The sequence below is a fragment of the Astatotilapia calliptera genome, chromosome 5 (assembly GCF_964374335.1).
Source record: "Astatotilapia calliptera chromosome 5, fAstCal68.1, whole genome shotgun sequence".
In the NCBI taxonomy this organism is placed as follows: Eukaryota; Metazoa; Chordata; class Actinopteri; order Cichliformes; family Cichlidae; genus Astatotilapia; species Astatotilapia calliptera.
The window spans coordinates 25,795,553-25,820,291 of record NC_137426.1 but is presented as its reverse complement, the minus strand read 5'-3'; the positions used below and the strand labels follow the sequence as shown (position 1 = coordinate 25,820,291).

General features: G+C 40.0%; 4 protein-coding genes across 16 annotated transcripts in view; all 4 read right to left on the bottom strand.

Annotated features, from left to right (window-relative positions):
* chchd6b (coiled-coil-helix-coiled-coil-helix domain containing 6b) overlaps window positions 1-1,243 on the bottom strand; it is a 52,387-nt gene extending 51,144 nt beyond the window's left edge. For 5 of the 7 annotated variants that reach the window (XR_013909053.1, XM_080301384.1, XM_080301385.1 and 2 more), the window contains exons 1-2: window positions 942-1,197; window positions 78-177 (exon numbers count right to left, since the gene is read on the bottom strand). Coding sequence is in view for 6 of the 7 variants with exons in the window: in XM_080301384.1 (XP_080157510.1) it covers window positions 78-177; window positions 942-1,025 (184 nt within the window). In the remaining variant the exon portion in view is untranslated. Of the gene's footprint in view, window positions 1-77; window positions 178-941 lie in introns of all 7 variants that reach the window. The other 2 variants (XM_026168465.2, XM_026168463.2) reach the window with 2 other exon arrangements.
* A 161-nt stretch (window positions 1,244-1,404) lies between these two features.
* Window positions 1,405-8,273, bottom strand: tpra1 (transmembrane protein, adipocyte asscociated 1). Its single transcript, XM_026168462.2, has 11 exons — window positions 8,105-8,273; window positions 7,136-7,319; window positions 6,830-6,962; window positions 6,453-6,539; window positions 5,661-5,733; window positions 5,384-5,463; window positions 5,168-5,278; window positions 5,014-5,074; window positions 4,252-4,354; window positions 3,742-3,822; window positions 1,405-3,320 (listed from the first exon to the last, which is right to left on the bottom strand). Exons 2-11 carry the CDS (start codon window positions 7,306-7,308, stop codon window positions 3,050-3,052), a joined length of 1,173 nt encoding a protein of 390 aa, XP_026024247.1. The 5' UTR covers window positions 7,309-7,319; window positions 8,105-8,273; the 3' UTR covers window positions 1,405-3,049.
* Window positions 8,274-8,494: 221 nt separating this feature from the next.
* Window positions 8,495-12,105, bottom strand: trim107 (tripartite motif containing 107). The gene is made up of 2 exons (XM_026168461.2): window positions 11,975-12,105; window positions 8,495-10,408 (listed from the first exon to the last, which is right to left on the bottom strand). The coding sequence occupies exon 2, from the start codon at window positions 10,395-10,397 to the stop codon at window positions 8,850-8,852; it is 1,548 nt and encodes a 515-aa protein (XP_026024246.1). The 5' UTR covers window positions 10,398-10,408; window positions 11,975-12,105; the 3' UTR covers window positions 8,495-8,849.
* Window positions 12,106-12,126: 21 nt separating this feature from the next.
* LOC113022730 (phosphatidate phosphatase LPIN2) lies at window positions 12,127-24,688 on the bottom strand. 7 transcript variants are annotated; one of them, XM_080301380.1, is made up of 20 exons: window positions 24,572-24,688; window positions 20,301-20,501; window positions 20,112-20,207; window positions 19,779-20,020; window positions 18,945-19,052; window positions 18,712-18,820; window positions 17,846-18,602; window positions 17,649-17,742; window positions 17,284-17,471; window positions 17,106-17,199; window positions 16,922-16,991; window positions 16,689-16,781; window positions 16,450-16,508; window positions 15,922-16,072; window positions 15,671-15,819; window positions 15,403-15,489; window positions 15,030-15,182; window positions 14,522-14,726; window positions 14,161-14,264; window positions 12,127-13,429 (listed from the first exon to the last, which is right to left on the bottom strand). In XM_080301380.1, exons 2-20 carry the CDS (start codon window positions 20,490-20,492, stop codon window positions 13,279-13,281), a joined length of 3,102 nt encoding a protein of 1,033 aa, XP_080157506.1. In that variant the 5' UTR covers window positions 20,493-20,501; window positions 24,572-24,688; the 3' UTR covers window positions 12,127-13,278. The 7 variants fall into 7 exon arrangements, with proteins under 7 accessions (XP_080157506.1, XP_080157505.1, XP_080157507.1 ...); XM_080301379.1 differs by having other exon boundaries at window positions 24,353-24,609; XM_080301381.1 differs by lacking the exon at window positions 24,572-24,688 and adding an exon at window positions 24,458-24,570.
* Window positions 24,689-24,739: the final 51 nt, after the last annotated feature.

Genomic DNA, 24,739 nt, shown 5'->3' with positions numbered 1-24,739 from the left:
CAGTGCATGGGAACATATTTGCTGCGGTTACAATGGGAAGTTTGTGAGACAGGAAAGGCCTTTGACCAGCGACATACTTGATGGTGGTGGTTTGTGACTGTCCGGCAAGGACTTTGGTGGCTTGTTGCTATCAGACCCCTGAGACTCCCTCATCCTGCGGAGCACATCTTCTGAGAGCTGGATGGGATTAATAAACACATGCAATGCAGTGTAAATGTATACCAGATTAAATCTTAAGAGGTTTAAAGTCCATCGCCTAGCCTATTCAAGTGTCCTATAACACAGAAAATACTTCTGTACACCTCACCAATCCAATGACAAGGTATTGAAACAAATGCTAGCTAGCTATTTGCCTGCATGGATAGAAAAGATTACATATCGTTAGCTTCATAGCATAAGTGCCTAAGTCATTGACTTAGTCAAATGACTTAGGCAATTATGCTATGAAGCTAACGATTCTCATGCTGCAAAACTGCAAATATGTTGATGACAATCCCCATGTTTCATGACATGTACTTCTGATTACAGAAGTCAATAACAGCAAAGGACTTAACGTGTTTGCTGTTGTTGACATAGCGTCTTAGCTATCAGCGGTTTGCTGTGGAAATAACACCAGCATCTCATGTGACCTAGTGCTGTGAAATTGTCCGCTGTGCTAGCATTTTATCAGTCATTATTATACTAATAAATAATAAATGATAACCTACTAATCTAAGAAAAAGGGCAACAGTAGCTGGACATGACAGGAAAAAGAAGTTCTGACCCGGGTTCATTTAAGGACACTGGACCTGTCAGGCTCGCAGCAGACAGACGGATACCACCACAAAATCCCACTACTGCCTCTGCCATTAGCCGATATACCGTAACAATAATAATAATAATAATAATAATTAAAACTGTGGTGTGAATTACCCCTAAAGCAACAACGTTGTACTCTATACCTTCACTCCTTCAATTACTGTGACCTTCTCGTCTTCGTCCAGTCCGAATGACACTTTCCTCGCCGTGCTCCCGTTTCCTCCCATTTTGACCAGTTTTCCGTTCCCACTCAATTAAATCACGCAATACAAGCCAAGTCGACTGTTATGTGAAGAAGACATAAATTGGAGAGCAGCTCGAGTCGCCGCCACAGCGACTGCTGGTCAAAATACTCCAATAAAGGTCATTTTAACGCTTCAGTATCCTGAAAGCTCATTGGCTAGATTTTACATTACAGATCCAATGGCTAACAGCAGCTTATCGTAAACGGACGAAGGGTTGATGGGAATTGTAGTTAAACACAAGACTGACGAATCTAAAATGCGACCTGTGCGGTATATTTAAGATCATACAGAGCGCATTTGCTCACACACACACACACACACACACACACACTATAGATAGTAGAAAAAAACAATTGAAACAAAGAGTTCACTGTTTATTCTTTAGTTCATGGAATGCTTAACACCTTGATTTGACATGGCTGGAATATTGTACAATAAATGCACTTCAATAAAAACGCAATTTTAAACATCATTTCCAAAGGATTTCACCATCAAATGTTTTCAAGAGTGGAATTTTGCTGTGATGCAACTTGTGAACTCTTGTCCAACAAAAGGAAAATAATATTTTAATCCATTACCCGACATAAAACAACAAATTTACATTTGAGGATAAAATATTTCAAATCAGGAAAAATGCAAATGAATCATATGATGAAAAACATCATTGCAACCCCCTATTTTTCTTTCTTTTTTTTTTGCATATTGGTTACAACACTATGCTGATGAATACTGCTAGCTTAAATACAGCAATCACCTCATACCAAATATTGTATTTTCCTTGGCAACAGTATGCAATATACTTATCCTTGTCAATGTATTACAATGATCCAATGCCAGTGCCTGACCTTGTTTGTCAAAAGACAAAAGTTTAAACTATGTAATGAAACTGTATCAATACCCCCATTTGATACTATGAAAACAGTTGTTTTTGGTGTACGTTCACCACTTGTGGTAACATTTGTAACTCTGAATATAGGGGAAAAAAATCAAATCTGCAACAGCAACCTTTGGCAGCAAGCAAAACTGGAAAACCACTGGTATCAATCACAAGATTGACGTGGAATACACAAATAAGTTTGTGCAAATTTTGTCTTTTATCTCAAACACATAACTTGCCAACAAATGTCATTTCACTGGCAGCATTGATTAATCTGGAATTAAAGTAAAAAGCACACAAAAAAAACCAAACAAAAATGAAAAGATGTCATCCACAAGATCTGGCTTCAATTGTTAGGAATTGTCCTTTGTGTCTGTGACATTCTGCCCTTTAACACCAATGCGTTGCCTGTATTCAGCAGCTCCCTATTATAATGAAGTGACATACAACACAACAACACTGTTTTACTTGTCAACACATACCAAATGAATTAGCACAAGTCTTTGAAGTGCTTCCAATAAGCAATGTGACCAGTGCAAACTGATTAGCCTGATTGGTCACAAATCTTAAGTCAGATGAGATGCTGTTACTGAAAGTCTTCAGTGGGAATGTACAGATGTAAGGTTTCCATCACAAGAATGTTTGATCAGTTTTATAAACCTTTGTAATTAAAATAGGTTTAAAACATCATCGGTGAGAACTGAGATATTCATTGTTGCATTAGTGCTGGAATGACAGAAAATGTGGTGAGACGAGTCAATAAACTCCCAGAAATAAGAGCTTGCAGAGCAGAATCATTATCAAGCCTGTTGGGGCCACAATGAGGGGCAGCGCTCCCAGTTTGGAGCTGGAGCAGGAGCAGGAGCACCAGCAGCAGCAGCAGCAATGCACTCTGGACAATGTTACAAAAGCAGTTGCTAAATTCACAGTCCTTCAGAAATAAGTTTTTTTTTCTTTGTTTGTTTGTTTGTTTTAAGCGCCCACTCTTTCAGGCCTCCAAAAAAAGACCACTATCACCCTCCTTGGTGTCCAACTGTTTTGTTCTGCACCAACTTCACTGATCCCCATATTGCTGACAACACTACACATGCACAACAATTTTAGTCCAGCTGTACAACTCTTGACCCCTTCACACAATTACAGGTCTCCAGCGGTCAGCTTCAATGCTGTTAACGCTGCTGGACCCATAGGGTCCGGAGGCAACATCATCCAGGTATGCTCCAACCATGCGAGTACTGCTCGGACCAGAGCCATCAATCTGGGTGGAGGAATAGTACAGGCCCTGGTCATTCATCTCCTTACGACCAAGGTTTGCAGCGATGGTTGGAGGAAGGTGGACATCACTTTCATCTGGCTCATCTACCTGCGACTTGTAGGAGAATAGGATCTTGGGCTCTGAACTGCAGAGATGAGGGAAAAGGTAAGCTTTTATTTGTACAGACTGAAAACTGTCAACTCCTGCAGTGCTCATCAAATAAATCAAGCATCTAAACTGATGTAAGAGAAAACCACTTCGTGGTCATATCTATAGGCTACATTTCCTGAATCCTGTCTGACATAAGTCCTCAATACAAACATAATTACAAAGACTAAAACTAACACTGAAACAAACAAAATAAATAAAACAAACTAAAATATTACATTTTCAAACAAAAAAAGCTAAACTGAAATTAGCAAATTCACCTGGAAACTAAACCAAAAGCAAAGCTGAATTTAAAAAACAAGGAAGTAGAAAAAATCAAAACTAATAAGAAAAAAAACCCAAATGTATAATAAGTGCTGATTACACTCTTATTCTCTACATCTCATGTGACTACATACCCAAAGAAGCCTTTGAGGAATGTGACATAAATGAGCGGAGCGAAGGCAGAGAAGTACAGGAACGTTGTGACATCCACACAGCTGGTTCACAAGAGAAAGAGCAAACCATCTCAGTAAGCTTATTCAGCTCTCAGCTTCACAAAAAGCATAACCAACAGATTGCTGCCTGACTATTATGTTCAGATTCGCCCGTATAAACTCCACTGAACTTTGGTGGACCCAGCAAAACAGTGAGTCATCCCAGTGGGTGCAACTCAGCCAACAAAATTAAAATACTAAGAGGTTTTAAAACAGGCAGCCAGCTCCATATCAAGGGCATTTTCTAATAGGCTTACAAATCATTAGAGCCACAGCTGCTCTGAATGCAGCTATTGTTTCTTCTTAGAAGCATAAAATTAAATATGAGGCTTATTTTACTTATTTTAATCACCAAAAAAAATCTAAATTGGCTTTATAGCTATATAATGTATTTTTGATGTAATATAAGCAAATATGCTTCAGAATACTGACCATAGTCCCTCTATGACTTCAGCACACAACAGAGCACTGCCGAGGCCCTGAACGAGGTTCAGCAATGACAGGATGGCAGCATAGACGTAGAAACTCCTCTTAGCTGGAGAAAGGAAGCCAAACAGAGATCAATCAGGGCTTTGCAGGTAAATTTAATATGTTAAATACCAAGTTTGGCTTTAACGATATTTGAGTAAGAAAAGTGTCCCCCCCACCCCTCTCTTTCAGTCTTTATAGTCTGTTAATTTTCACTTGATGAAAAAACAAAAAACAAAACCAGTGGGACATGCGAAAGTTTGACTATAATTAAGATACTTTTACTGCCCTTTATGTCAGGAAACTTGAGCCATCAAAATGATCTATGCTCTCTCGTTGCCGCCCCCTACTGGCCTCTACTGTGGATAATGACTCACTATAAATAAGACCCTTTATGGAACTTCGCTGATAAATCCCCCAACTACTCTAACTATATAGCAAAGGTCAACAACAATGGCTCTTCTGATCAACTGTGTGAGGATGTGAAAATGAAGACAATGACACAAACGCAGCAGGGGAAATACAACTGCGTGAGGTAAGTATAGATGTGGTTTTAAAAAGTTAACTCTAAAAGACAAGACACGACTTTATGTGGCCAATTAGGTCAAAAATACTTCTGCTATTGAAAAACTGTAACATTTTTTTTTTATCATATCAAAAGTTAGGAGCAATTCTACTTCTCCAATCTTAACTTTGTTGTTTAATGCAATTTAACTTTTAACTCACATGGCAGAGATATCCTTTCTCTTATTGGAGTTTTTGGTAAGATCACAATCAAAGAGTACACCTATTTAAAAAAAGACAAATATGAGATAACAGGCTGATCATTTATGGTAAAGGATCTTTTTGCTCATGCTGCCATTATAATGGAGTTACTGACCAGAAAGAAAAAGCAGGAGCTTGCCAGCCAGAAGTGCCGGCCCCCGTGACCATAGATGTTGAAGTCCTCCGCTGACAGATGACTGTCAGGATACAGTATCTCTAGCGTGCCCTGAGACAATGTATTATTCAGTTCATCTGCATGCAGAATTTCCTGCCACAATATGTCATGATGGTAATCATTTGAAACTATATTTAACCTCCCATCTGCCATTACCTGTGTGACTGAGTACGCCAGAGCCAACACAGCAGTAATAGCCAGCACACGCTTTATGCTGGATTTGCTCTCCAGGTGGCCTAATGAACAGAGGAAGAATCATGCTTAACAGGAAAACAGCTGCATTAAATTAATTGCACTTAGCACTGAAAAGAAAATAAAAAAAAAAACAAAAAAACATATTAAACATATTTGTCATGTAAAAAGCTAGAAACATTGCACATCTAAAAATAAAATGTATGGTAAATGAGAACTGAAACCAACATGACAAACTCACCAAAAGCCAGTCCCAAGATGATGACGCTGAGCTCAATAGCCAGCAAGAAAAAACGAGTGATTTCCCAGAGCACCTAAAGAGAAAAGAAATCTTTAGGAGGAATTCCTGTTGTTAAGGAGATCAGCTGTGTATTAACACGTGTTAAGTCGAAGTGCATAACTTTAAAGGTCAGCAGACACACCATTATGTTATATATTCATTCATTCTTTTTTGGTAAATTTAATAGTTTAGCCCTGATAATGTGCAATGGAAATAACAGGTCCATCTCTCTAAGCTCCATAGTGATCTGCCTGGTATGTGTGGAATGAAGCTACGCCTTTTCTTTTAAACATGAAAGGTCAAAAACTTTTTTGGACACTTAATAAAAAGTTATCTCTTGCAGGATATTGTCCCTGTCATTTTAGTACAAGTCAAATATTTATACTGACAGAAACCCAAACTGTTTTGTACACAAGAGACTTCGAAAAGGCATACATTTCAGTCTCTTATAAGCCTATAATTAAAAGACGTTTTAACAAATTCCAGGTATGCTCCCATTTGTACATTTCAGTACCATTAGGAATGGGAAGACACATATTAAATTGAAACAGTAGATAATAACTTGAAATTCAGCTCTGTTTTACACCTTTTTCTGAAAACAAACTGACACAGTAACAGACTCGATCGTTTTGGGCGTGGCGTGGCTACGACCAAACGGGTGTCATTTCTATCACAGATTATAATTTTACTTTAAATTACAACTTGTAGCCATAAACCTGTAAAGTTTTACTTGTGGATCATGCGCTTGCTTACTTTGTCTACAATGGTGGCAGCACTGGATGCACTGACAGTCATGGACACTATAGCCCGGGTAATTCCAACTGCTGCAACAACAAAAACCTAAGAACCACAGCACACAACACGTTAGACTACATGATATAGTCTGTCAACATAACATGGTCATAATAAAAATCATATACTGGTGGAAAATTAGGCCAAAGTACAGCTGATAACAATCCTGTACTCAACAACACTATTGACAACAGTTCCTTTATTGCTTTGCCAGGCTGAGGTAAGGTGTATTAATATACGGTTTGACAAATAGATCAATCTTTTACATCTTAAATGCTTTGGTATACCAGTTCAAAGAGGAAAAAGCACATCCACTGATTGTACAGTTTGTGTCCTACCAGCAAGTAAAAAGTGACGAAGATGGGGCTAGAGGTGAGGCGGATCTTTGCCCTGGCTGAGGGCAGCTTCCACATCAGGAATACAAAGAAGGCCACATTAGGCACGAGCAATAAAATGTCCCAGAACCGCACCCTGAAGCAGACAGGTGAATGTGAAGGGTAAATGAAGGGATTAAGTCCTTCAGCAAAGAGTGCGTATCTATAAACATTTTTGATAATCTGGTAAATTTCTACTTTGAACAGTCTCTGTTTTGCACTTATAGTAACAGTAGTTTCAACAGTAATTTTGCACAATCAACTGATTACCTGGATTCTCCAATGTCCTCATACAGAACTTGTAGGCATTTGTGAGGCTTGGTGATGTTGTTTTGGGTATCAGGTTGCCAGGTCGAGAATGCTGTTGTGTTTCCCAGTGGCGTAGGTGAAACACTGCCATTGTCCTGAGAAAAACTAACCACAGTAGTCACTGTGGCTAGCATGGTGTCAGAGCCTGAGGGAAGACATATCTGATTAAGTCAAATAATATTTTAAACACGGTTAGTCATTTTGAAATATGTAAGAACTTTACTGTAGGGGTGCTGCAGGTACTGAAGGGGTCTGCTTTAGCTACATACAAGATTGCTGTATCCTCCTTTAAAGAATTTATAGTTGGTCTTCTAGATAAAGCTATATACACGGGAACACTTATTTAAAAAGTAGTGCAGTCGATGCATCAAGAAATCACAGCTCATGTACTTGAACGTTACATGATGAGAAACTCGACATGCAGTGTTCAGTGCCAAGCAGTAACACTAATCTCGTTAACATTTACTTGACGCCTACTCAACAACTGGACAAGAGACAAGTTACAGTAGCCTTCCAAACTTGTCCACAGCTTACAAAAATACCAGGGGCTAAGACTAACATACGTACATTTTTTGCTAGAGTCAGCTAAAGTTGAAAATGGGCAGGAATCATGTCGCTGCAGGACTTCTGCGTATTATTTATCGGAATACTTTCAGTTAGGGAAGGGGAATTTCAGACGTTAGCTAAGCCGCTAAGCTCGTTAGCTCCCGTCGGAATTTGTGTTGTTTATTAAACGAAACTACTCGCTCATTCCTCAGAAACAAATTCGTCAATGACGATAGTACTCATGGTACATGCGGCTTGTTTATGTAACATAAAGTACCAGAGATTAAAAGCCGATGGACTAGCGTTAGCAACAAAACAAACTGGTGGCAGTGTACTGACGCCGACACAGCGTGGAGCATGAAATAGTAAATATTAGCATCTTACCTTTTCAGAAGACTCGGAATTAAGGATATAACTGCTGTAAAATATATTATTCAATAATGTAATTCAAGCACATGTGTTGTCATACACATAGTAATCGACCGACACACTGGTCTCCAACAGGGGACATAGCTATGCCAGATACTTTCGTTAACAAATTTCCCGTCGGGTCAGCTGACACTCTCACCCACCAAACAGAATGAGCAAGTCTCGCGAGATGTCATACTTATTAATGAAATGGATGTGGTAGTAGGGAGGTTTTGTTTACTTAATACTTAAGCAAGTAAAACACAAAGCACAAAAGACTGATCTCTCACAAATATGTAAAATAGCGTGTATGGTTGTGAAGACTAATTGTATAATGATAATATATTATGAAACAGAGGCCCTGGGGATTTTGTAAGGAGTTTATTTATCAGTTAAAGTAGAAAAACATCTTTAAAATTACATCTTTATTTTAAAGTGTTCTTCCTTGTTTACATTATATTAGGAGTGCATTATGCTGGAGTAATAAAAAATATATTTATCCACATTCCCCTCTGAACTCTGCATGTCTGCGCTAGTCTTTCAGTCATTCAGCAAGTATTTCACTCATATTAACAACTTTATGTTGATGCCAAATTGAGAAGCATCCCTCCGTCATTATGTAAAGCCTCTAGTACAAGGCAAAACTGTTTTATTGTACAAGTCTTAACTTAAATTATTTACTATTTTTTTCTATGCACAGTTTGTTAAATTGTGGTTACAATTATGAATAAATTGTGACACGGCCTTTTGGGTGACCTGACATCATCCTGTAGGCCAGGTGCACTGGTTCAGTTAAGTTAGCTTTAAATGTATAAATGTGAGTCTTTCCACTGGTAGGGCTAACATTGTAGAAGCTCAGCCTGTGGGTCTTGAAGCTCAGCTTGATCTCAAGTCTGCGTGACACTGTGGTCCTCTTCAAAGGCACACTGTGACTTTGCTCGAAGGCAGTCAGAAGGTTGTTGAACCACATCAGACACCAAGAGCTTCGACTGCTTTCCAGAGCAGATGGCACCCCGCTGCGTTCTAGTTTCCCACTGTAGCACACGCCAATGATCCAAGGTGACCCCTCCAGCTCCACCTCCCAGCAATGATCACCTTCAGAGAAGCTTTGGTTGCTGAGGACCTGGAAGAAGCTGGCGAACCTCTTAGGAGAGGACGGGTAGTTTTGTTTGGCAGCACTAAATGTGGCCGTTTTCAAGTCCTCTGAGAGAACAAGGTTAGGGTGGACTGTTTCTGGATCAAAGGTGATCTCAGAAGGGTTGAGGGTGTTTCGAAGAGAGCGCTGAATCTCTCCGAGTCTTTCCCTCAGCTCAGCATTCATGTCTTCCACCTTGGGACAAGCCTGTGCAAGGTTGACTTTTACCTTAACAAGCTCTTCCTCTTCTCCCACTTGTTTTGAAATCAAATCTGCAATTTGTGGTTGCAAACGTTGGAGCTCTTCACTAAATGTTGCCCCATCGTCTTCTTTCAAAAGGGATTCAGCTGTTTGCAAAGCCTGCCTCAGCTGCTCGGTCAGCTCAGAGGCCTGACTGACCCGAGAGCATATGATGGCCTCAGGTAGACCTAACTGTTCTTCAATCATCTGTGTCACTCCCTCGATGTAGTTCTGCGACAGCTCCTTTATCTTCTCTAACAGGCCGGATGCTTTCTCTCTCAGCCGACCACTAGCAGTGGTCACCTCTAACTCCAACTCCTTTTCTTTCTTAAGGATACCCTCTGCCATCTCTAACTTGACGTTCAGCTCAGTCACTTGCGACGCCAGTTTAAACTTTGGTTCATCCAGTTCCATTTTGCCTCTGCCACCACCTTTTTCCTGATCCATTGAAAAGGGATGCTCTGTGGATCCAGACCCAATTCGAAACCCATCCTTTGCTTTGCATTCTTCGCTCTCCTCTTGGAGCTCTCCAGCTTTTTCTTGCACTTGGTGATATTTGGCTTCAGATTCCTCTGTCATAGAGCTATGATCGCTCTCGACTGTTACATAGCTGCCATCAGCAGGGTTTCCAGGGGGGAGGACTTTCCCAGCAGTGGCTTTGTAGGTTTCTACAATACTACGCATTTTGAAGTTCTTCACGAGGGCATCGGATCCCTGGTACTCAGAATGACACTCGGGGCAGTTGTGATGGTCAAGGCCTTCTGCCATGGTCTCAAGACAGGCAAAGCAGTAGAAATGACCGCAAGGAAGAGAAACTGGGTCAGAGAATAGTTGCAGGCAAATGGGACATGTAAGCTCCAAAGCCAAAGCCTCTTCATTCTCACTCTCAGACATGATGACAGGTGCTGAAAAAAAAGACAACCTGGGGTAAACATTTGCAATGGTAAGTAATTCACAATACACAATTAATGTAATTAAAAAGGGCTTCCATTCTACACTAATTATTATGAATGAATGCATATATGACTACATGTATGAATCACAGATCAATTTTCAATACTTTTTACTATGTAAAAGTATTGATTTTACATATGCAAGTTAAAACAACAATGGGAAAGAAAAATACATTATTATAAGAGATTCTGGAGTAGCACTGCATATCTCTGAAGGCACCATTAATGATGATTGGCATTACAGATGATTCGGAACAATATATGCTGCCAGAAAGAAGGCGTGCTGATGTCAGCAAGACATTGCCATGACACTTTGTGCGTGTATTACAGCAGTATGTTACTAAACTGGTTTGGCAGCAGTCCAGACCTAATGCAAACACAGTAGAAAGAAAGAAAAAAATGCTGACAGCGATTAAATACCAAGCTCTTTAGCTTCTGTCTTCTTAATGACCAAACTGCAAACCAACCAAGTTTTACATTTGTTTGTTTTGTTTGAGCATCGAAATGAAGTGTATTTCACCTGGTAGAGGAGAAAAACAACTATTACAACAAAACACAGGGGAAAGGACACCAGTGAGGACTTGCTGATGTGGGTAGACGTAATTTACAGAACTTTGGCCATGACCTCGACAGTATTGATAGATTTACAGTTAGAATCACTATCAGAAAAATATATGTGCAACCGTAACATTGATTTGCAGCTCTGTTACTTCTATCCCGGCTACGTTTTTGTCATTATCTAATAACAAATATTTATTTTCTCGGCTTCCAAAAGGTTTAATCTGGTTTAATTTTCATGGTCTGGGGGTTGGATGCATAATGTATTTGAGCGATATCGACTTCTTTTCTAGATAGGGTTGATAAGCTGAAAACAGCAAACACATTATGGAAACAGACGGACAAACCACGGTTTTTTGTTTGTTTTTTTTAGTTTTCTGAAATGCATTACAATAAAAATGATAATTAGATATTTTCCCATAACTGGTAACGTCTACATTGTTCCCCGTGTCTCACATATTTTCTTGCAGTAGTAAAATCCGGAAGTTACACCAGTGACTAAGCACAACAACTGAAGAGTTGTAGTGCATTGAAAACAAAATAAGACCATATGTCAGCATCGTCACAGGATGCCTTTCACATGATACCTGCTGTAAATGAAAACTTGCAGTCATGGCCATAAAAGGGGAAACGGAAAGATCTACGAGTAACTGGTAAGAAGACTGTTAACCTGTTGGTTAAGTTTCGCTTTCCTGAGAACAGGACGCACACAAGCGGAATCCAAAGGTCACTTTCCTTCACATGTACGATGAACGTTTTCCTGCTAGGGTGGGAACAAAAGATGAGCTCACTTAATTCGGCTTTGTTTTCTTATTAAATCGCACATTGCACGATTGCTCTTCAAAAGCCTCTCAAGCCCCAAATTTCTGGGGCATCGTGTAAAGCGTAAACACTTATTTAGAAACATTTAATTATTATTATTATTATTTTAAAACATACCATCCAGCTTTAAAGACTTACCTGAAGGAACTGTAATTTTTTGTGTTGCTTCTTCCGTGTCAGGTGCGTCAACAAAACGCCCTGCGCAGAGGTCCGCTGTAACCCTGGTAGCCTTCAGCAAACACTGACGCCGTCACCTACCCACGTGGAGCTAATAAAACTGCAGCTACCAATGGAATTTGTTAGCTCTTTATTCGATTACTTTGTATTGCATTTTATTGTATTACAGATGTTAATGCACATTTTAAAAAAAATCCCACCTGGCAATTTAACCTCACTCTTGCAATAATTAATCTTTTAAACTGAATTCAAGCATATCATTAAAAACAAATGACGACATGCGTATTTCTGCATACTTGGTCTAAACAGTAACAGCCGTATCCTCAGCTTCAATGCATTGCCACACAGTTTGAGGACAAAAGATGTGCAAGAAAATACAAAAAAAATAAACACAACAGTGTCATCACAAAGTGGAACAGCTGCCTGCTCAACTGAAATGTAATTCGCTGTAGGTCTGAGGCACTCTCACTCATGTAGTGTACAAACTGTAATCTGCTTGCTTACTTTATATTTAGACTTGACAAAGTGGTAGTATTCTATTACAGCTTTCCATTCAAGGGGGTTTGCATTCACCCGTGTCAACTTTAACTTAAAAACACTCCATTAACAGTCACTGCAGATCAGGCAATACCTCACGAGCTACATCCAAATGAATGGAAACCACCTCTAAAGTAAAGCATTTTAAACATGTGTTGAATATATATTTGGTTTCTGAGCACATGTAGCTGCAATCTACACCCAAACACTCAAATCCATAAGACATTTTCAGCAGCACACAGTCATAAATTCTCTACAATCTTCTTAGAATAAAGGACAACACATTTAATTTAATGTTTTGGAGGGTGTAGGCATCACACATCTAATAAAGTTCAGTTTTATATCTGTACAGGTTCATAGCTGATGTCTGAGTTGTTGGGCCAATAGCTAAATATTATATTTTTGTGCTGCTGTAACACTGGTACACAGTAACAACAAGTTCAAAACAGTTCAAGGCATATGTTTTCCTGTTGTGGCATATTGATTGTAGTATAATACACAAACAGCAAAATATAACAGACACAGTCAGCAGTGCATTGATTGGGCTCCGCCTTTGAGTGCAGCAGAAGAAGAGAGAGCGGTCTCTTTATGTTTCAGTTTATTCAGTGGCTCATACACAGGCACTCCAGTTAACAAAGGCAACAGTCACTCAAGCCGGGAAAAACCTGGGAATATATGTGCTTGCCTTAGCTTGTGTATGTTTTGTGTGCGGGTTTGGCACTGCGTGTCTACAGTAGTGCATCCAGGTCCAGCTCTGGTAGAGGCTCCTTCCAATAGGAAAAACTACTGTAGTCAGGACAGTCAAGAACAGAGGATGTTCTGCCCTCAGCAGAAAGCAAAGGGAAGAAATGCTCCACCAACTCACTGAGGTGGCTGTACCTGCAAAACATGAAGGATTATAAAAACACAAATGAGAACACCATTAATATTTATATATGGAAGGTGAGGGGTCTAAAAAAAAAAATGTCCACATTAAAGATTACAGGCATGTTCTGAAAGCTGTGCTCCTGCATGGAGAATTATCGTGTTAGTCATTTAAACTTCAATTATAGGTTTAAAAAAAATATATAACATCTTAAATTGTTGATATTTCTTTTTTTTTTTTAAACAAGAGTGCTTAAAATCAGCTGTAATGTAAAATCAGATGTGTACTCCTTGTCATAAGCCAGAGAAATATCATCAGATGCATCATAACTCTAGTTCTTAAGCAGTCCATGGAAGAAGAGAGTATGTACTGAGAAAACTATCACACCGAAAGAGCAAAAAAATTGAAAAATAATTTAAGAAATGCCAAAGGATTTTTAACCACTGGACATCAATCCACAGATGGGTTATAACAACAAACCCAGATCACTGCTATACACAGATGTTTGGTTTTATTTACTTTTTAGCCTGTATTTTTTGTATTTTTTAGCCTTGTTCTTTTTAGTTTAAGCTCCTCATCCCCTAAAGAGCATAAACTATGCTTTTTAACTATTGCTTGATTTGTATGGTCTAATAAAACATGTGTAAAGTGTCCTATATCTACACATTTTGTTTCCCTTTTAAAAAGAAAACAGTATTGCTTTTCAGCAATGTAATTTCCCATCACTTGTCTCCTGCATACTTACGAAGACTTGTTGCCTTTAGTCTTCTCCTGGATGAGCTCTCCTTTTGGGTTGACGGTAAATATCCTGGTTTCAGGCACTCCAACCTGCTTATAGGCATATGCATCCTGTAAAAGTCCAGGCAGCAACAGACAGGAGTTTAAGGTTAATCTTCTCTTAACCTCTGCAGCATTTATGTGCCCCAAACTGTGCCATTGGAGCACAAATCAATAATTATAAATCATTATCCAATGTTTTATTCATTTCCACAAGCAACACTTTATTACTATATTTCTCATTATTTAACTCTACATGTGTTGCAATGATATATAAACACAGTCTTGTGCCAGGGGTTAAAATAACTGCCAGACAAACAGCTTAATACCTGGGAAACTTCAAATAAATGGAAAACTTCAAATACACTTGATGGTTCGATGCACAGCTGTGGTAAAAGCAGCCCCGTAGCATTGCTTACATTAGTCCTGTTGCCGAAAGCTGCGTAGAAAGGCTGTCTGTGTGGGCTGAACAAGTCCCTGATGTCACCGAGGCAGGCGACTTTAAAGACCTCCGGCTTCTTCTCAATCACCTCTCTGCACACATGGTTTACAGTTAACTCATTCACTGCCAGCCATTGGCAGTGAATGAGTTAAACCCATTGACTCATTCACTGCCATTGACGGCTATAGACGTCAATGGCAGTGAATGAGTTAAAATACACATCTGTTCAACTGATTGTCCCTTTCGTACATTTTTTGTCTTTGGCAATAGCTGAGCATTGGCAATTTGGCCACTAGGGGTCAGCAGTACATTAAAATACAATTTTATTTTCATTTTTAAACAGCTTCATGCTACATCTCTTTTCTGTTTAACAGTTCAGTACGAATATGTGGTACCTGTGCAGTGCTGAAAAAAGGCTGCTGGGAGCCAGCAGTACGGGGCCCTTGGGCAGGACGGTACCTTTGTCATTGACCCACTGCAGATAGTCTTTGGTAATAGCAGCCATACCTATAGCTCGTGCTGAACAATACAGGAACTTGTAGCCATTTCTGCAAAGAAAGCGACAGTGATATTAATTTTTCACTTGAATGTGGGAACAATTTATCTACAGTGGTTAAAAATGTATTAGACTACAAGGCAATGTAAGGTTCATGTCACAGCTGCCCTATATTAACCTTATTGGTAATCTCCAAAATTATTTTTGTACGTTTCTGTAATGTTTAAACTACAGGTACGATATTAAATATCATAATATTCAATTTAACATACTCGTGTATTTTGTGATAGAGTTTGGCGATGCCTTTGTGCGTCCAGTCTTTTCCAAACTGAGGTAGGATATGACCGAGAGCGTCAGACCTGCAGGAGACCAAAAGAGAAGACTCAAAATGCAAAAGAATGAGGCTGATTAAAAAAAGAAAAACAGACAGATGGAGTCTGCTGTAAATCTTTCTGGGGAATAGTGTATATTAATTTGTGCCCATAGCTGTTTGTTAATCTAAGACACTATAATTTTGCATGAAATCGTGTTTGTTCTTACTTGGTGATGGTGCCGTCTATGTCAGATATGATCACACGATCGTCCCAGTTCCACAGGTAGATAGCAGCCTCACAGCGACAGGTGCCCTGGTATTGTGTGGTCACACTGAACACCACCTTGTTAGCTCCTTCATGCAAGTTTAAATGCTCCTGGGTATGGGGAGGACAGTTAAATACATCCTAACATAAACTGATTGTGATACATAAGAATTTATCGAGGTGCATGAACATTTGTGCAAATTTATCTCCTACTATTTGTTTAGACGTCAGACGTAATGATTTGCGGTACATCTGGCTGATAGACTGAGCCGTGTTGAGGGTTTCTGTTGAAAGACTGGAAGAAATGACAGCTGTTCGCCCAAGGCCCGCTGCCTCATCACTGTCCACATCATCCAATGTCGCTCTGAAGAAACAATATTAAAATGTCGTGTCTAATTTGTTTGGCAATGGACTGTTTGCGAAGAGTTGGAGGCTGTTTTACAGACAACGACCCTTTGACTGCTTTGAGTCTATAAAAATGTTAAAAACTAGAGAACATGTACTGAAGCTTTGGATAGCTGTCAGCCACATTTAACATTTAACAACACAAAGAAAAAGCACTCGTCTTGTTGCTACAGTTTATAGATGGTTCTTTTAAAATTTGTGACTTGAGAATAAAATCTGATACTAGAAAGAGAAGGCCACAGAAGACAAAAACATTTTTTATGCATAGCACAACAAAGACAACTCTGGAAGATATTTTTGCAACAATGATAGTTACTGTAATTAAAGGTGTCTTACTTTACTGTGGAAGAAACACTTGCCAGTGGCTCCTCTCGCTCCTCCTTTGAGTTTTTCTGCTGGGAAAAACAAAACAAACCAACCAACATTGGCATCATTTTATCCGAGCTGATGTTGGCTGAAAAGGCTGCGTCCTCACAAGATATTATGTTTAATTTCTGCAGGTCCAGTGTGTTTTCTTCTGGGTACACTGTCAAAACCTAATAAATAACGACTGTGATGAGGTCCTGAGCATCTACCTGGCTGCTGTCCATGTCTCTCCTTCTCCAGGAAAACCACCAGCGTCCAGATTTTTTGGGCATCTTGTCTTTCACCAGTCGCTCTATTGTACTCTATGGGAAAAAAAGACAACAAATATATTCCCCCTGTTGTGATTATCTTTTTATAAATAAAATATAAAAATTGTACCAGAACATAAAGGAAGCTTCTTTAGGTAACATTTTTGTGGTTTAGTTTTAATACAATAAAATACCTTTGGTAGGTTTTTCTGAAAGGACATCATTGACAAAACCATTGGAGCAGCCACTGCCCAGTTGTAATAGCTGTGAGAAAAGAAAGAAAAACAGCTGATGAAGAGTCATGGATATAAACCTGTTGGAGTAATAACATAGTGGTGACTTTAGAAATACATTATTATATACTTTTTAGAATCATACTTGGAGTTTATGCAGATGACAAGACTTGGATCCTCAATGATTCCTGGATTCTTGGCAAAATCCTGATATGTCACAAGGTGCTCCATAAACTTTTCTGAAGTAAGAAGGAATGCAGGAAATACTTTAACTTCAGCGGCAGACACTCTGCAGGCATCAGCAGCAGTTTAACCACACTCACCTTTCGTGATCTTGCTGGTGTTGCCTTCTCGTCCGCAAAGGGACATGCTGACGTCCATGTTGTAGGAGGTGTTATCTGACAGATACTCGGTGCCACTGTCCATTGCCCCACTACCCACTGACTGAGGCGACTGGCTTCCTGAACGGGAGCCCTGCTCTGCCCCGTTCTGAAACGCTCCCTCTCCCTCACTTCAGGAAACACAGGGATTTTAGGTAATTTAACTACACCTAATCAATACTCGAGCACAACTGCTGGATGATTGTATGTTCTTTCAATTTCAAACATTAGTTTATCATTTTCAATGATGAAGATTGGAACAGCGAGCTCAGTTAAAATAACTAAGTAACCTTAATGTGACATCTCACCTTTTGGGGAAATAACGTGCGGCCACCTCCGGGTCCAACGTGGTCAGATCATCCAGGTAAATATCTGTTGGTCCTAGGTGGTGATTACGTTTACCTGTGACCAGTTGATACATTAACACTGATACACTGTAGACTGAGTACAAAATGAGGATGGAGTAATACCTAAAACAGCAGGAATGCTTAAAGAAAGGCTTCACCTTTTATCTTATCCTGTTGCTCTGCTTTAGAAGATGCTGCCGATGCCTCTGCAGCGGGCAGGCTGACCCCAGTATCTGTCGCTCCTGCTGACCCCTCACTCCCTCTGGGTTCACCGTTCTCTTCCCCTCCCTCAGAGAAAGGATCGATTCCACTGTCACCCTCATTCACAGGAGGGCTACTGCTGTAACTCTGCTCACTTTGGTCAGGTAACGCTCCCTGATGTTGTGCATTAGAGGATTTTGGATTACTTGGACTTGTTTCTAGGTCCGTGTGGTCTTTAATGAGTTGTTTTTGTGCATTGCTTGGTGTGGCCGCTTTGACCACACTACTTTCATTTTCAGGGCTAACTGGGCTAACAACAGTCAGTGTGCTACCTTTGTTAGTAAGGGAATCGGTGCATTTACTGACTGAATTAGAAGACAAGTCTCTGTTGGGCTCCTGTTCCATTGCAGCCTCAGAAGCATGAGGCATATCCATCGATAAGGCACAAGACTTGAAGACGTCACTGGAGGCAGACATGGAAATGTGAGTGTTTTCTTTGGATAAAGCAATGGTTTGCTTGTTGCGCCCGTCTAAATCGAGCGCGTGAGTCAGAGGTTGCGGTTTCACCACAGTGACCCTGCCCACAGTCCCACAGCTAATCACAGGATCGTAGCTCATGTCAAAGGAGTCTTGTCTTTTAATGGCGCGGAAATGAAAATTGTCGGAAGAAGAACCACCCTGTGAATCCACAGCCGTCTTCTCTGGTTGACACAGCTACGAGAGGGAGAGCAGGATAAGAAATATGACACAGGCAGTCAGTAATGACAACACAGGTACGCAGAAGATAGTACACTTTTGCATGTGTAAGCATATGTTGCCCTACCGTGGGAAAGCCTCCCCAGTTCCACTGCATCTGAGGACCAGCTGACTCTTGAGTTTTAACCATGAGTTCAGAGTCGCTCTTAGGAGAAGACGAGCGACTGAAGAACACACTGCAGCAAAGTACAAAGACAGAGGAGAAGGATCATAATTGCAGAGACAGAAAAAAGTGATGATATAACAAGCCACTGATGCAAACAAATGAATATGATTAGTAAGTTAATAGACTTGTCTCACTTTTCTGAAGGTGACTGCTCTCCATCTGAATGTGGATGAGTCTCTCTGGTCTGGGTGGCCCCAGGATCCTCATTTGCCTCCTCAGACAATGAATAGTACACCGATTTACTTGAAAACACACACACACACACACACACACACACACACACACACACACACACACACACACACACACACACACACACACACACACACACTTAACATAAAATACTGTTTCATCTTAAACCATCATTACAGCTCCACTGTTGTTTTAGACAAATATTGGGCTACATTACTCCCTCGGGCCGCTTGCATTGACAGTTCTACTGAAATTCATCATCGCAGCTCTATGGAGTTTCCAGCTGCTTTGTGCTCATTATTTTGTTCTGGCAGGTTTGGTCCTGCACACAATGTTTAAAGATGGATGACACGTTTAAATTCCATATCAGGTTTAACAAAACATGCTAATGTCAAGCAACAATAAAACCTCCTTCAAGCATGCCGTCTTAAACCCACGATTAGAAACTTGCTACACAATGAATAATTGCATTTTTTTAACCTGTTTCGAGAGACAAAATAGAAACTACCAGATGCAGAATGAATCCATAGAGAAGAGAAGTGTTCAACAGTGATTTTGCCTCAAACAGTAAATTAACATTTAAGCTAATATGAGTCATCTTTCAGCTGAAGTTGGAGAAGTCTCTTTACCAAAAGAATCTCAAGGATTAACCTTTATAAGCCATAACCATAAGTTCTAACAGACTCAAATTTATATTTACAAAAAAAGGCATCTTAAAGAGTGAATTCTTCTGAAAGATATACCACATTTTATTTTATTTTTTTCTGATGACTTACCTGAGTTGCAATTTTGTGGCAAGCTCCTCTGAAGGAGTACAGTTTTGTTGAGCATGATCACTTTCTCTCTCATCCGATGAGGAGCTGACCTCTTCTTTGAGGTGAGATTCGGAGCGCATGCGTTTCCGCCGCCGTTTCTTCTTGCGGGAACAGGACCCGGTTAAGGAGGAGCCCTCAGTGGTCTCCTCCATTTCATCTAGGACCTCAAGAGGTATTGGCGAGGTGCACAGATGGGCTGGCACCTGAGACAGAAATAAATAAACAATCGAATAAACTTAAAATGAATATAAAAGACAGCAAACATTAAAAAAAAAAACATAATTTGGCGGTCACCTCCATATTTTCATTTTCCTCCACAAAAAAAGCTTCTCCATTGTCACCCAGCTTCATGTGCAGATCCACAGATTCTCCATTTATCTCAATGTCCACCTATAGTCACAGTAAACAACGGGCTCATCACAGGGACAACAGGAAGTCAATCATGCTGAAATTGAAATGACACAAATATTCCAAAACACTAACAATTTTCTCCTTGGAGCGCAGCACGCCGAGCTTGCCGAAGCGGACGTGAAATGGGGAACACTGGAAAGACCCATCGGGCTGTCGCACTACGACGACATCAATCCCTCCTGTGAGGGTGGCGGGGTTGAGGCCGCGGTACAGCTCCTTTACCGTCACAAACACCGTCTCTGCTAGCTGGTTCACAATATTCATGGTTTGGGACTAACAAAAAGGAAAAAACAAAAAGGAAGAAGTGAGAACCAGGGAGACCATGTGTCACATCACACCAAAAAAATAAATAAAAAAGTGTCGACTCTGCAATTTGAATTGTCTGTGGTCTGCACTTTGACCCTTAATTCTTGTTTTGTTTAACATTTTCAGCAGCAAGTATAGCAGGCAAAAGCCAGTACAGTCATACGTCCTATAGGCATTAAAATAATTAAATGACAAAGATAAAATTCATATTCAACCTGTAATATATCATCCATATGCACATATGTTACATTGCTAGCTGATAAAAAACACGTAGTTAAATGTAAGTTAACTGTCGTAATTAACTGGGTAAAGTTTGCCAAGAAATGCCAAGGAGCGAAGACTGATTTTAGAGAAGCGACCGTCTGAGATGGGTTAAAAGGACACTTCCAAACAATTCCTATTCCATCATTCTTCAGTGTGAAAGATTATTCACAAGTGGAAAACAAAGAGAGTTGCCAGTCTTGCCAGAAGTGGGCATCCAAGGAAATCCCCCCAAAGGTCAGATCATGCAATGATCAGAGAAACTAAAAAAAAACCAATAGCTTCATTTTCATTTTCGCCACTTTCATTTCGGACTCTGCAGGGCTCTGTTAGCATGTTAAATATTAAGATTCATGACAGTACAGTTAGAAAAAGACTAAACAAGTATGAGTTGTTTGGAAGGGTTGCAAGAAGAAAGCCTCTTCTAGGCAAAAACAAACATGGCAGCACAAATTATGTTTGCAAAGTTGTATTTGAACAAGTGACAAAGCTTCTGGAACAACGTCCTTTGGACAGATTAAACCAAAGTGGAGATGTTTGCCTATAATGCACAGCACCATGTTTGGTGAAAACCAAACATAGCATATCAGCACAGACACCCTGACACCAACTGTCAACTGATTTTGGGCTTTCCTTGCAAACAGGATTTGGACACTTGGATTTGGATGACCATGAACTCCTCTGTGTACCAATATATTCCCATGTCAAATGAGCCCGAGCTCACCAAGAAATCTACAACAAAATGAAAAGAATCAATGGTGCAGTCAAAGCACAGAACTCAACCTGATGCTTAGGAGAGCGAAATTATTGCTGTAACGAGGAGAGGGCCAAAACCTTTTCACAATGATGCGAGAAACTGATAAAGAACAGAAAATGATTACTTCAAGTCACTGGTACTAAACAGGGTTCAGTAAGCTACTGGATCATGGTGCATACGTAGCTTTACACACACTGCTTCTGCACTGCTGAATAAATAATGACACTGTGTTATATTTTATGTTTTGTTGTTGTTTATCTGAGGATGTATTTACCTCATTTTAAGCCCCAATAAAGACTTATATATTTCCCAAACCTTAGAACTGAAAGAGGGTTTACTTTCTTTTTATCATGACTGTAAGCAAATATCACGGTAACATTTCTATGTGTAGTCATGATGGTCACAAGTAAAAACCCATTATACGTGATTTAACAGGTTCTAACATATTTGAAAACAACAGGAAAGGAATCCAAACTTTGTCAAGATCTACTTAAACAGCTCTGACTTCGTTTCTGCCTCCATCAACATCGCTGTTTTGGGAAATTGGCTTCTGTGGGATCTGTAAACAGGACTTCTACCTGAATTGGTCTTACAAGCCCTAGTGATGTTAATACAGTACATCTTCAAAGAAAGACATCAAAGCCTGTTGACGTCTTTTTCCCCCTCGTTTTAATAGGTAATCCCTGAAGTGCCGTATTTGATCCTGTGGCAAAGTAATAACGTAATAAAACAAAGGGCAAAAGTCGCACTTGGGGAAAAAAAACTAAAGAAAATGCCTAGAGTTATCTAAGTTAATACAGCTTGTGATGCTTTAAATGTTAACTTAAAGTAAGAGAAATGGTCGAGATGTGTGAGGATCCATCCATAATATTATCAAAAATCCCTCCAAACAGACTTTTTCTATGATTTTAACACTAAGAAGCGAAAAAATAACAGACAAAAAAATCAACAGAACACCTATTTATCATGTAGCAAACCGCTACACCTGTCTATTACCCATCTAAATTTCACATTATGCTAATCTCATGTCTTACCCACAGAGAAGGATGCAGACGGCCCCTCAACACCAGGCTGTGTTTCCCGGATCTCCTGTCTGCCATACGGCACCGCAAGAATCACTTTTCCAACAGCAGAAACTAAGAAACTTTGTTAAGACACTTTACCTCCATGTCCACCTGAGCAACCTGTCAGCTATGATCCCCCAGAGTGCTCGCCTTTCTCTTGAGGTCGCTAACCGCCCCACATTTGTCAGGCTACATTATTTTAACTGTGCAGCTACAAAAGTGTGAACAGTCGATTAGAACTAGCTAAGTGGAATCAGAACCTCCGCTTCTACCACTAATCATCAGCGATGACAGCAATCAAGTCCTCTCAGTTCTGAAGTTGAAAGCAAAAATATGGCAATCTGTGAGAGAGTCCCAGTATATTCACTCACACTATTGCTTCCTCTATCTTATACAATTTTCACAAGCGCACACTAAAACACACACACTGAATTCATACTTCCCCACTAGCTGTGCACATGACAGCCAGACCAGCACTTTCTAAAAGGGTCGGACAGGCTATTCACAGACGCGTGGCATAAAACCGCTCACGCGCGTGAACTGCTCGGCCACACAGTTTCTGGGAATGACCACAGCTCTCTGGCCCATCAGAGATGAGGGCACTCTCCAGCAGCCATGCTCTGACAGCACTGGAAAGCCCTTCACAATCCTAGCTCACTTTGGAAGAACTCAAGCAAACGACTTGCAAATCTGAATGGAAAACCCTGCCTGTTCTCCCTATGGAGGGAAAGAGGTAGGCCTAAGGGAAAAAAGATGACTCTCCACCGTATGAGAATGTGTTCTAATATGTGCTACGCCCATCTTTGCACATTTTGTTTTCTGGAGGGTAGGTTTTGTACAAGTTAATATCTCAAAACTGAAACTGCCATCACATAGTGAGGAAAAAGGTTAAAGGTGCTATACATGGGTCAAATACCTGATCTGCAATTCACAGTGCTTCTTATTCATTCATAAGCTTCCTATACTCATCCCTTAAGTGAAAGACTGTATATTTCAAAGAATCACTGTCGTTAATGCCTAATTACTGAGGAATAACTTACCTTTAAGTAAATGTCATCTATCATCACGACCACTGATTCCATTCACAGAAACTGTCATCAGTTCATAAAACCCCATGGTTAGTTTAATGTCTTAGTTTGTTTGTCCATCAGTCCAAAAATGCAGATTACTTACTTTAAAGTCAACAAATTCTCACACTTGCAAAACCACAGCCGTTCACAAATGATTTCATCAGTTTTCCATCAGTTTGTTCTTTCTTTTGCTTTTACTGACCTTTGCTACCTCTAAGGCGCAGACATCGAAGTTGCCTCACCCTATCGCACATTAGCCTAACACATGTGTCATCTTTTCTATTCAGCGTTGCATAAAAAAATGCTGTGAAAGATCCATTACGTCAGATTTTATGATTGCATAATATTAGCACCATCCGAGATTCGCTCAAATCAGTCACCCACGGGGAACATTAACATATTACGCAAATAGTTGAATGCTTTCGACCGCGAGTTACTTTTGTAAACCAACAAACGATTTTAAAGTTTGTATTACTGACTTGTGTATATATTTAGTTAGATGGAGGCACACCCCTAAGTCAAACAACTTCCGCAAAGGTGTCTGGTACAGTCCAGCCAATAGCCACTCAAACTATTGAGAAAACACGTTTCCTCACACTTCAAACGCGCTAAAAATAAAAGGACCTTACACGTACTCTTAGCCTTACTGTGAAGTACTTCACCCACCTTCACTTAACTTGACCGGGAATTTAGCGCTGAACCATCTTCAGGACTTATCTTGTGAAGCGATGTGTCTCAGTTTCACAGCACAAAACAGTTTTACAAACTCACTAAATAACTCTGCTCCACTGGCTGTTTGACATCTTCTTTGACAGCTACGTGTATTACAAAGGCTTCATTCCTTCTCACTTCTTTAGAAGTAAGGTTTTAAAGGCAGTAGCTTACCCTTCGTGTTGCCTTTTAGATTGACAAGCCATCCATCCATCCTTCTTCCTGCACAAGTGCGCCTGCGCATGCACGACCCCAAGCCAACAAACAGCCAATGAGAAAGCTGGAAAAGAAAACATGACCCGCCTCCAATTTTGAATAGTAAACAAAGGCATCAGCGTTGGA

Coding starts and splice junctions, on each gene's coding strand:
- LOC113022730 (XM_080301377.1), bottom strand. CDS start 22,652: ATGGCAGACAGGAGATCCGGGAAACACAGCCTGGTGTTGAGGGGCCGT. Junction 16,509..16,688: donor GAGACATGGACAGCAGCCAG/GTAGATGCTCAG, acceptor TGTTTTTCCCAG/CAGAAAAACTCAAAGGAGGA. Junction 15,490..15,670: donor ATAGACGGCACCATCACCAA/GTAAGAACAAAC, acceptor GGTCTCCTGCAG/GTCTGACGCTCTCGGTCATA.
- tpra1 (XM_026168462.2), bottom strand. CDS start 7,308: ATGCTAGCCACAGTGACTACTGTGGTTAGTTTTTCTCAGGACAATGGC. Junction 6,540..6,829: donor TCGTCACTTTTTACTTGCTG/GTAGGACACAAA, acceptor TGTGGTTCTTAG/GTTTTTGTTGTTGCAGCAGT. Junction 5,464..5,660: donor CATCTTGGGACTGGCTTTTG/GTGAGTTTGTCA, acceptor TCTGTTCATTAG/GCCACCTGGAGAGCAAATCC.
- trim107 (XM_026168461.2), bottom strand. CDS start 10,397: ATGTCTGAGAGTGAGAATGAAGAGGCTTTGGCTTTGGAGCTTACATGT.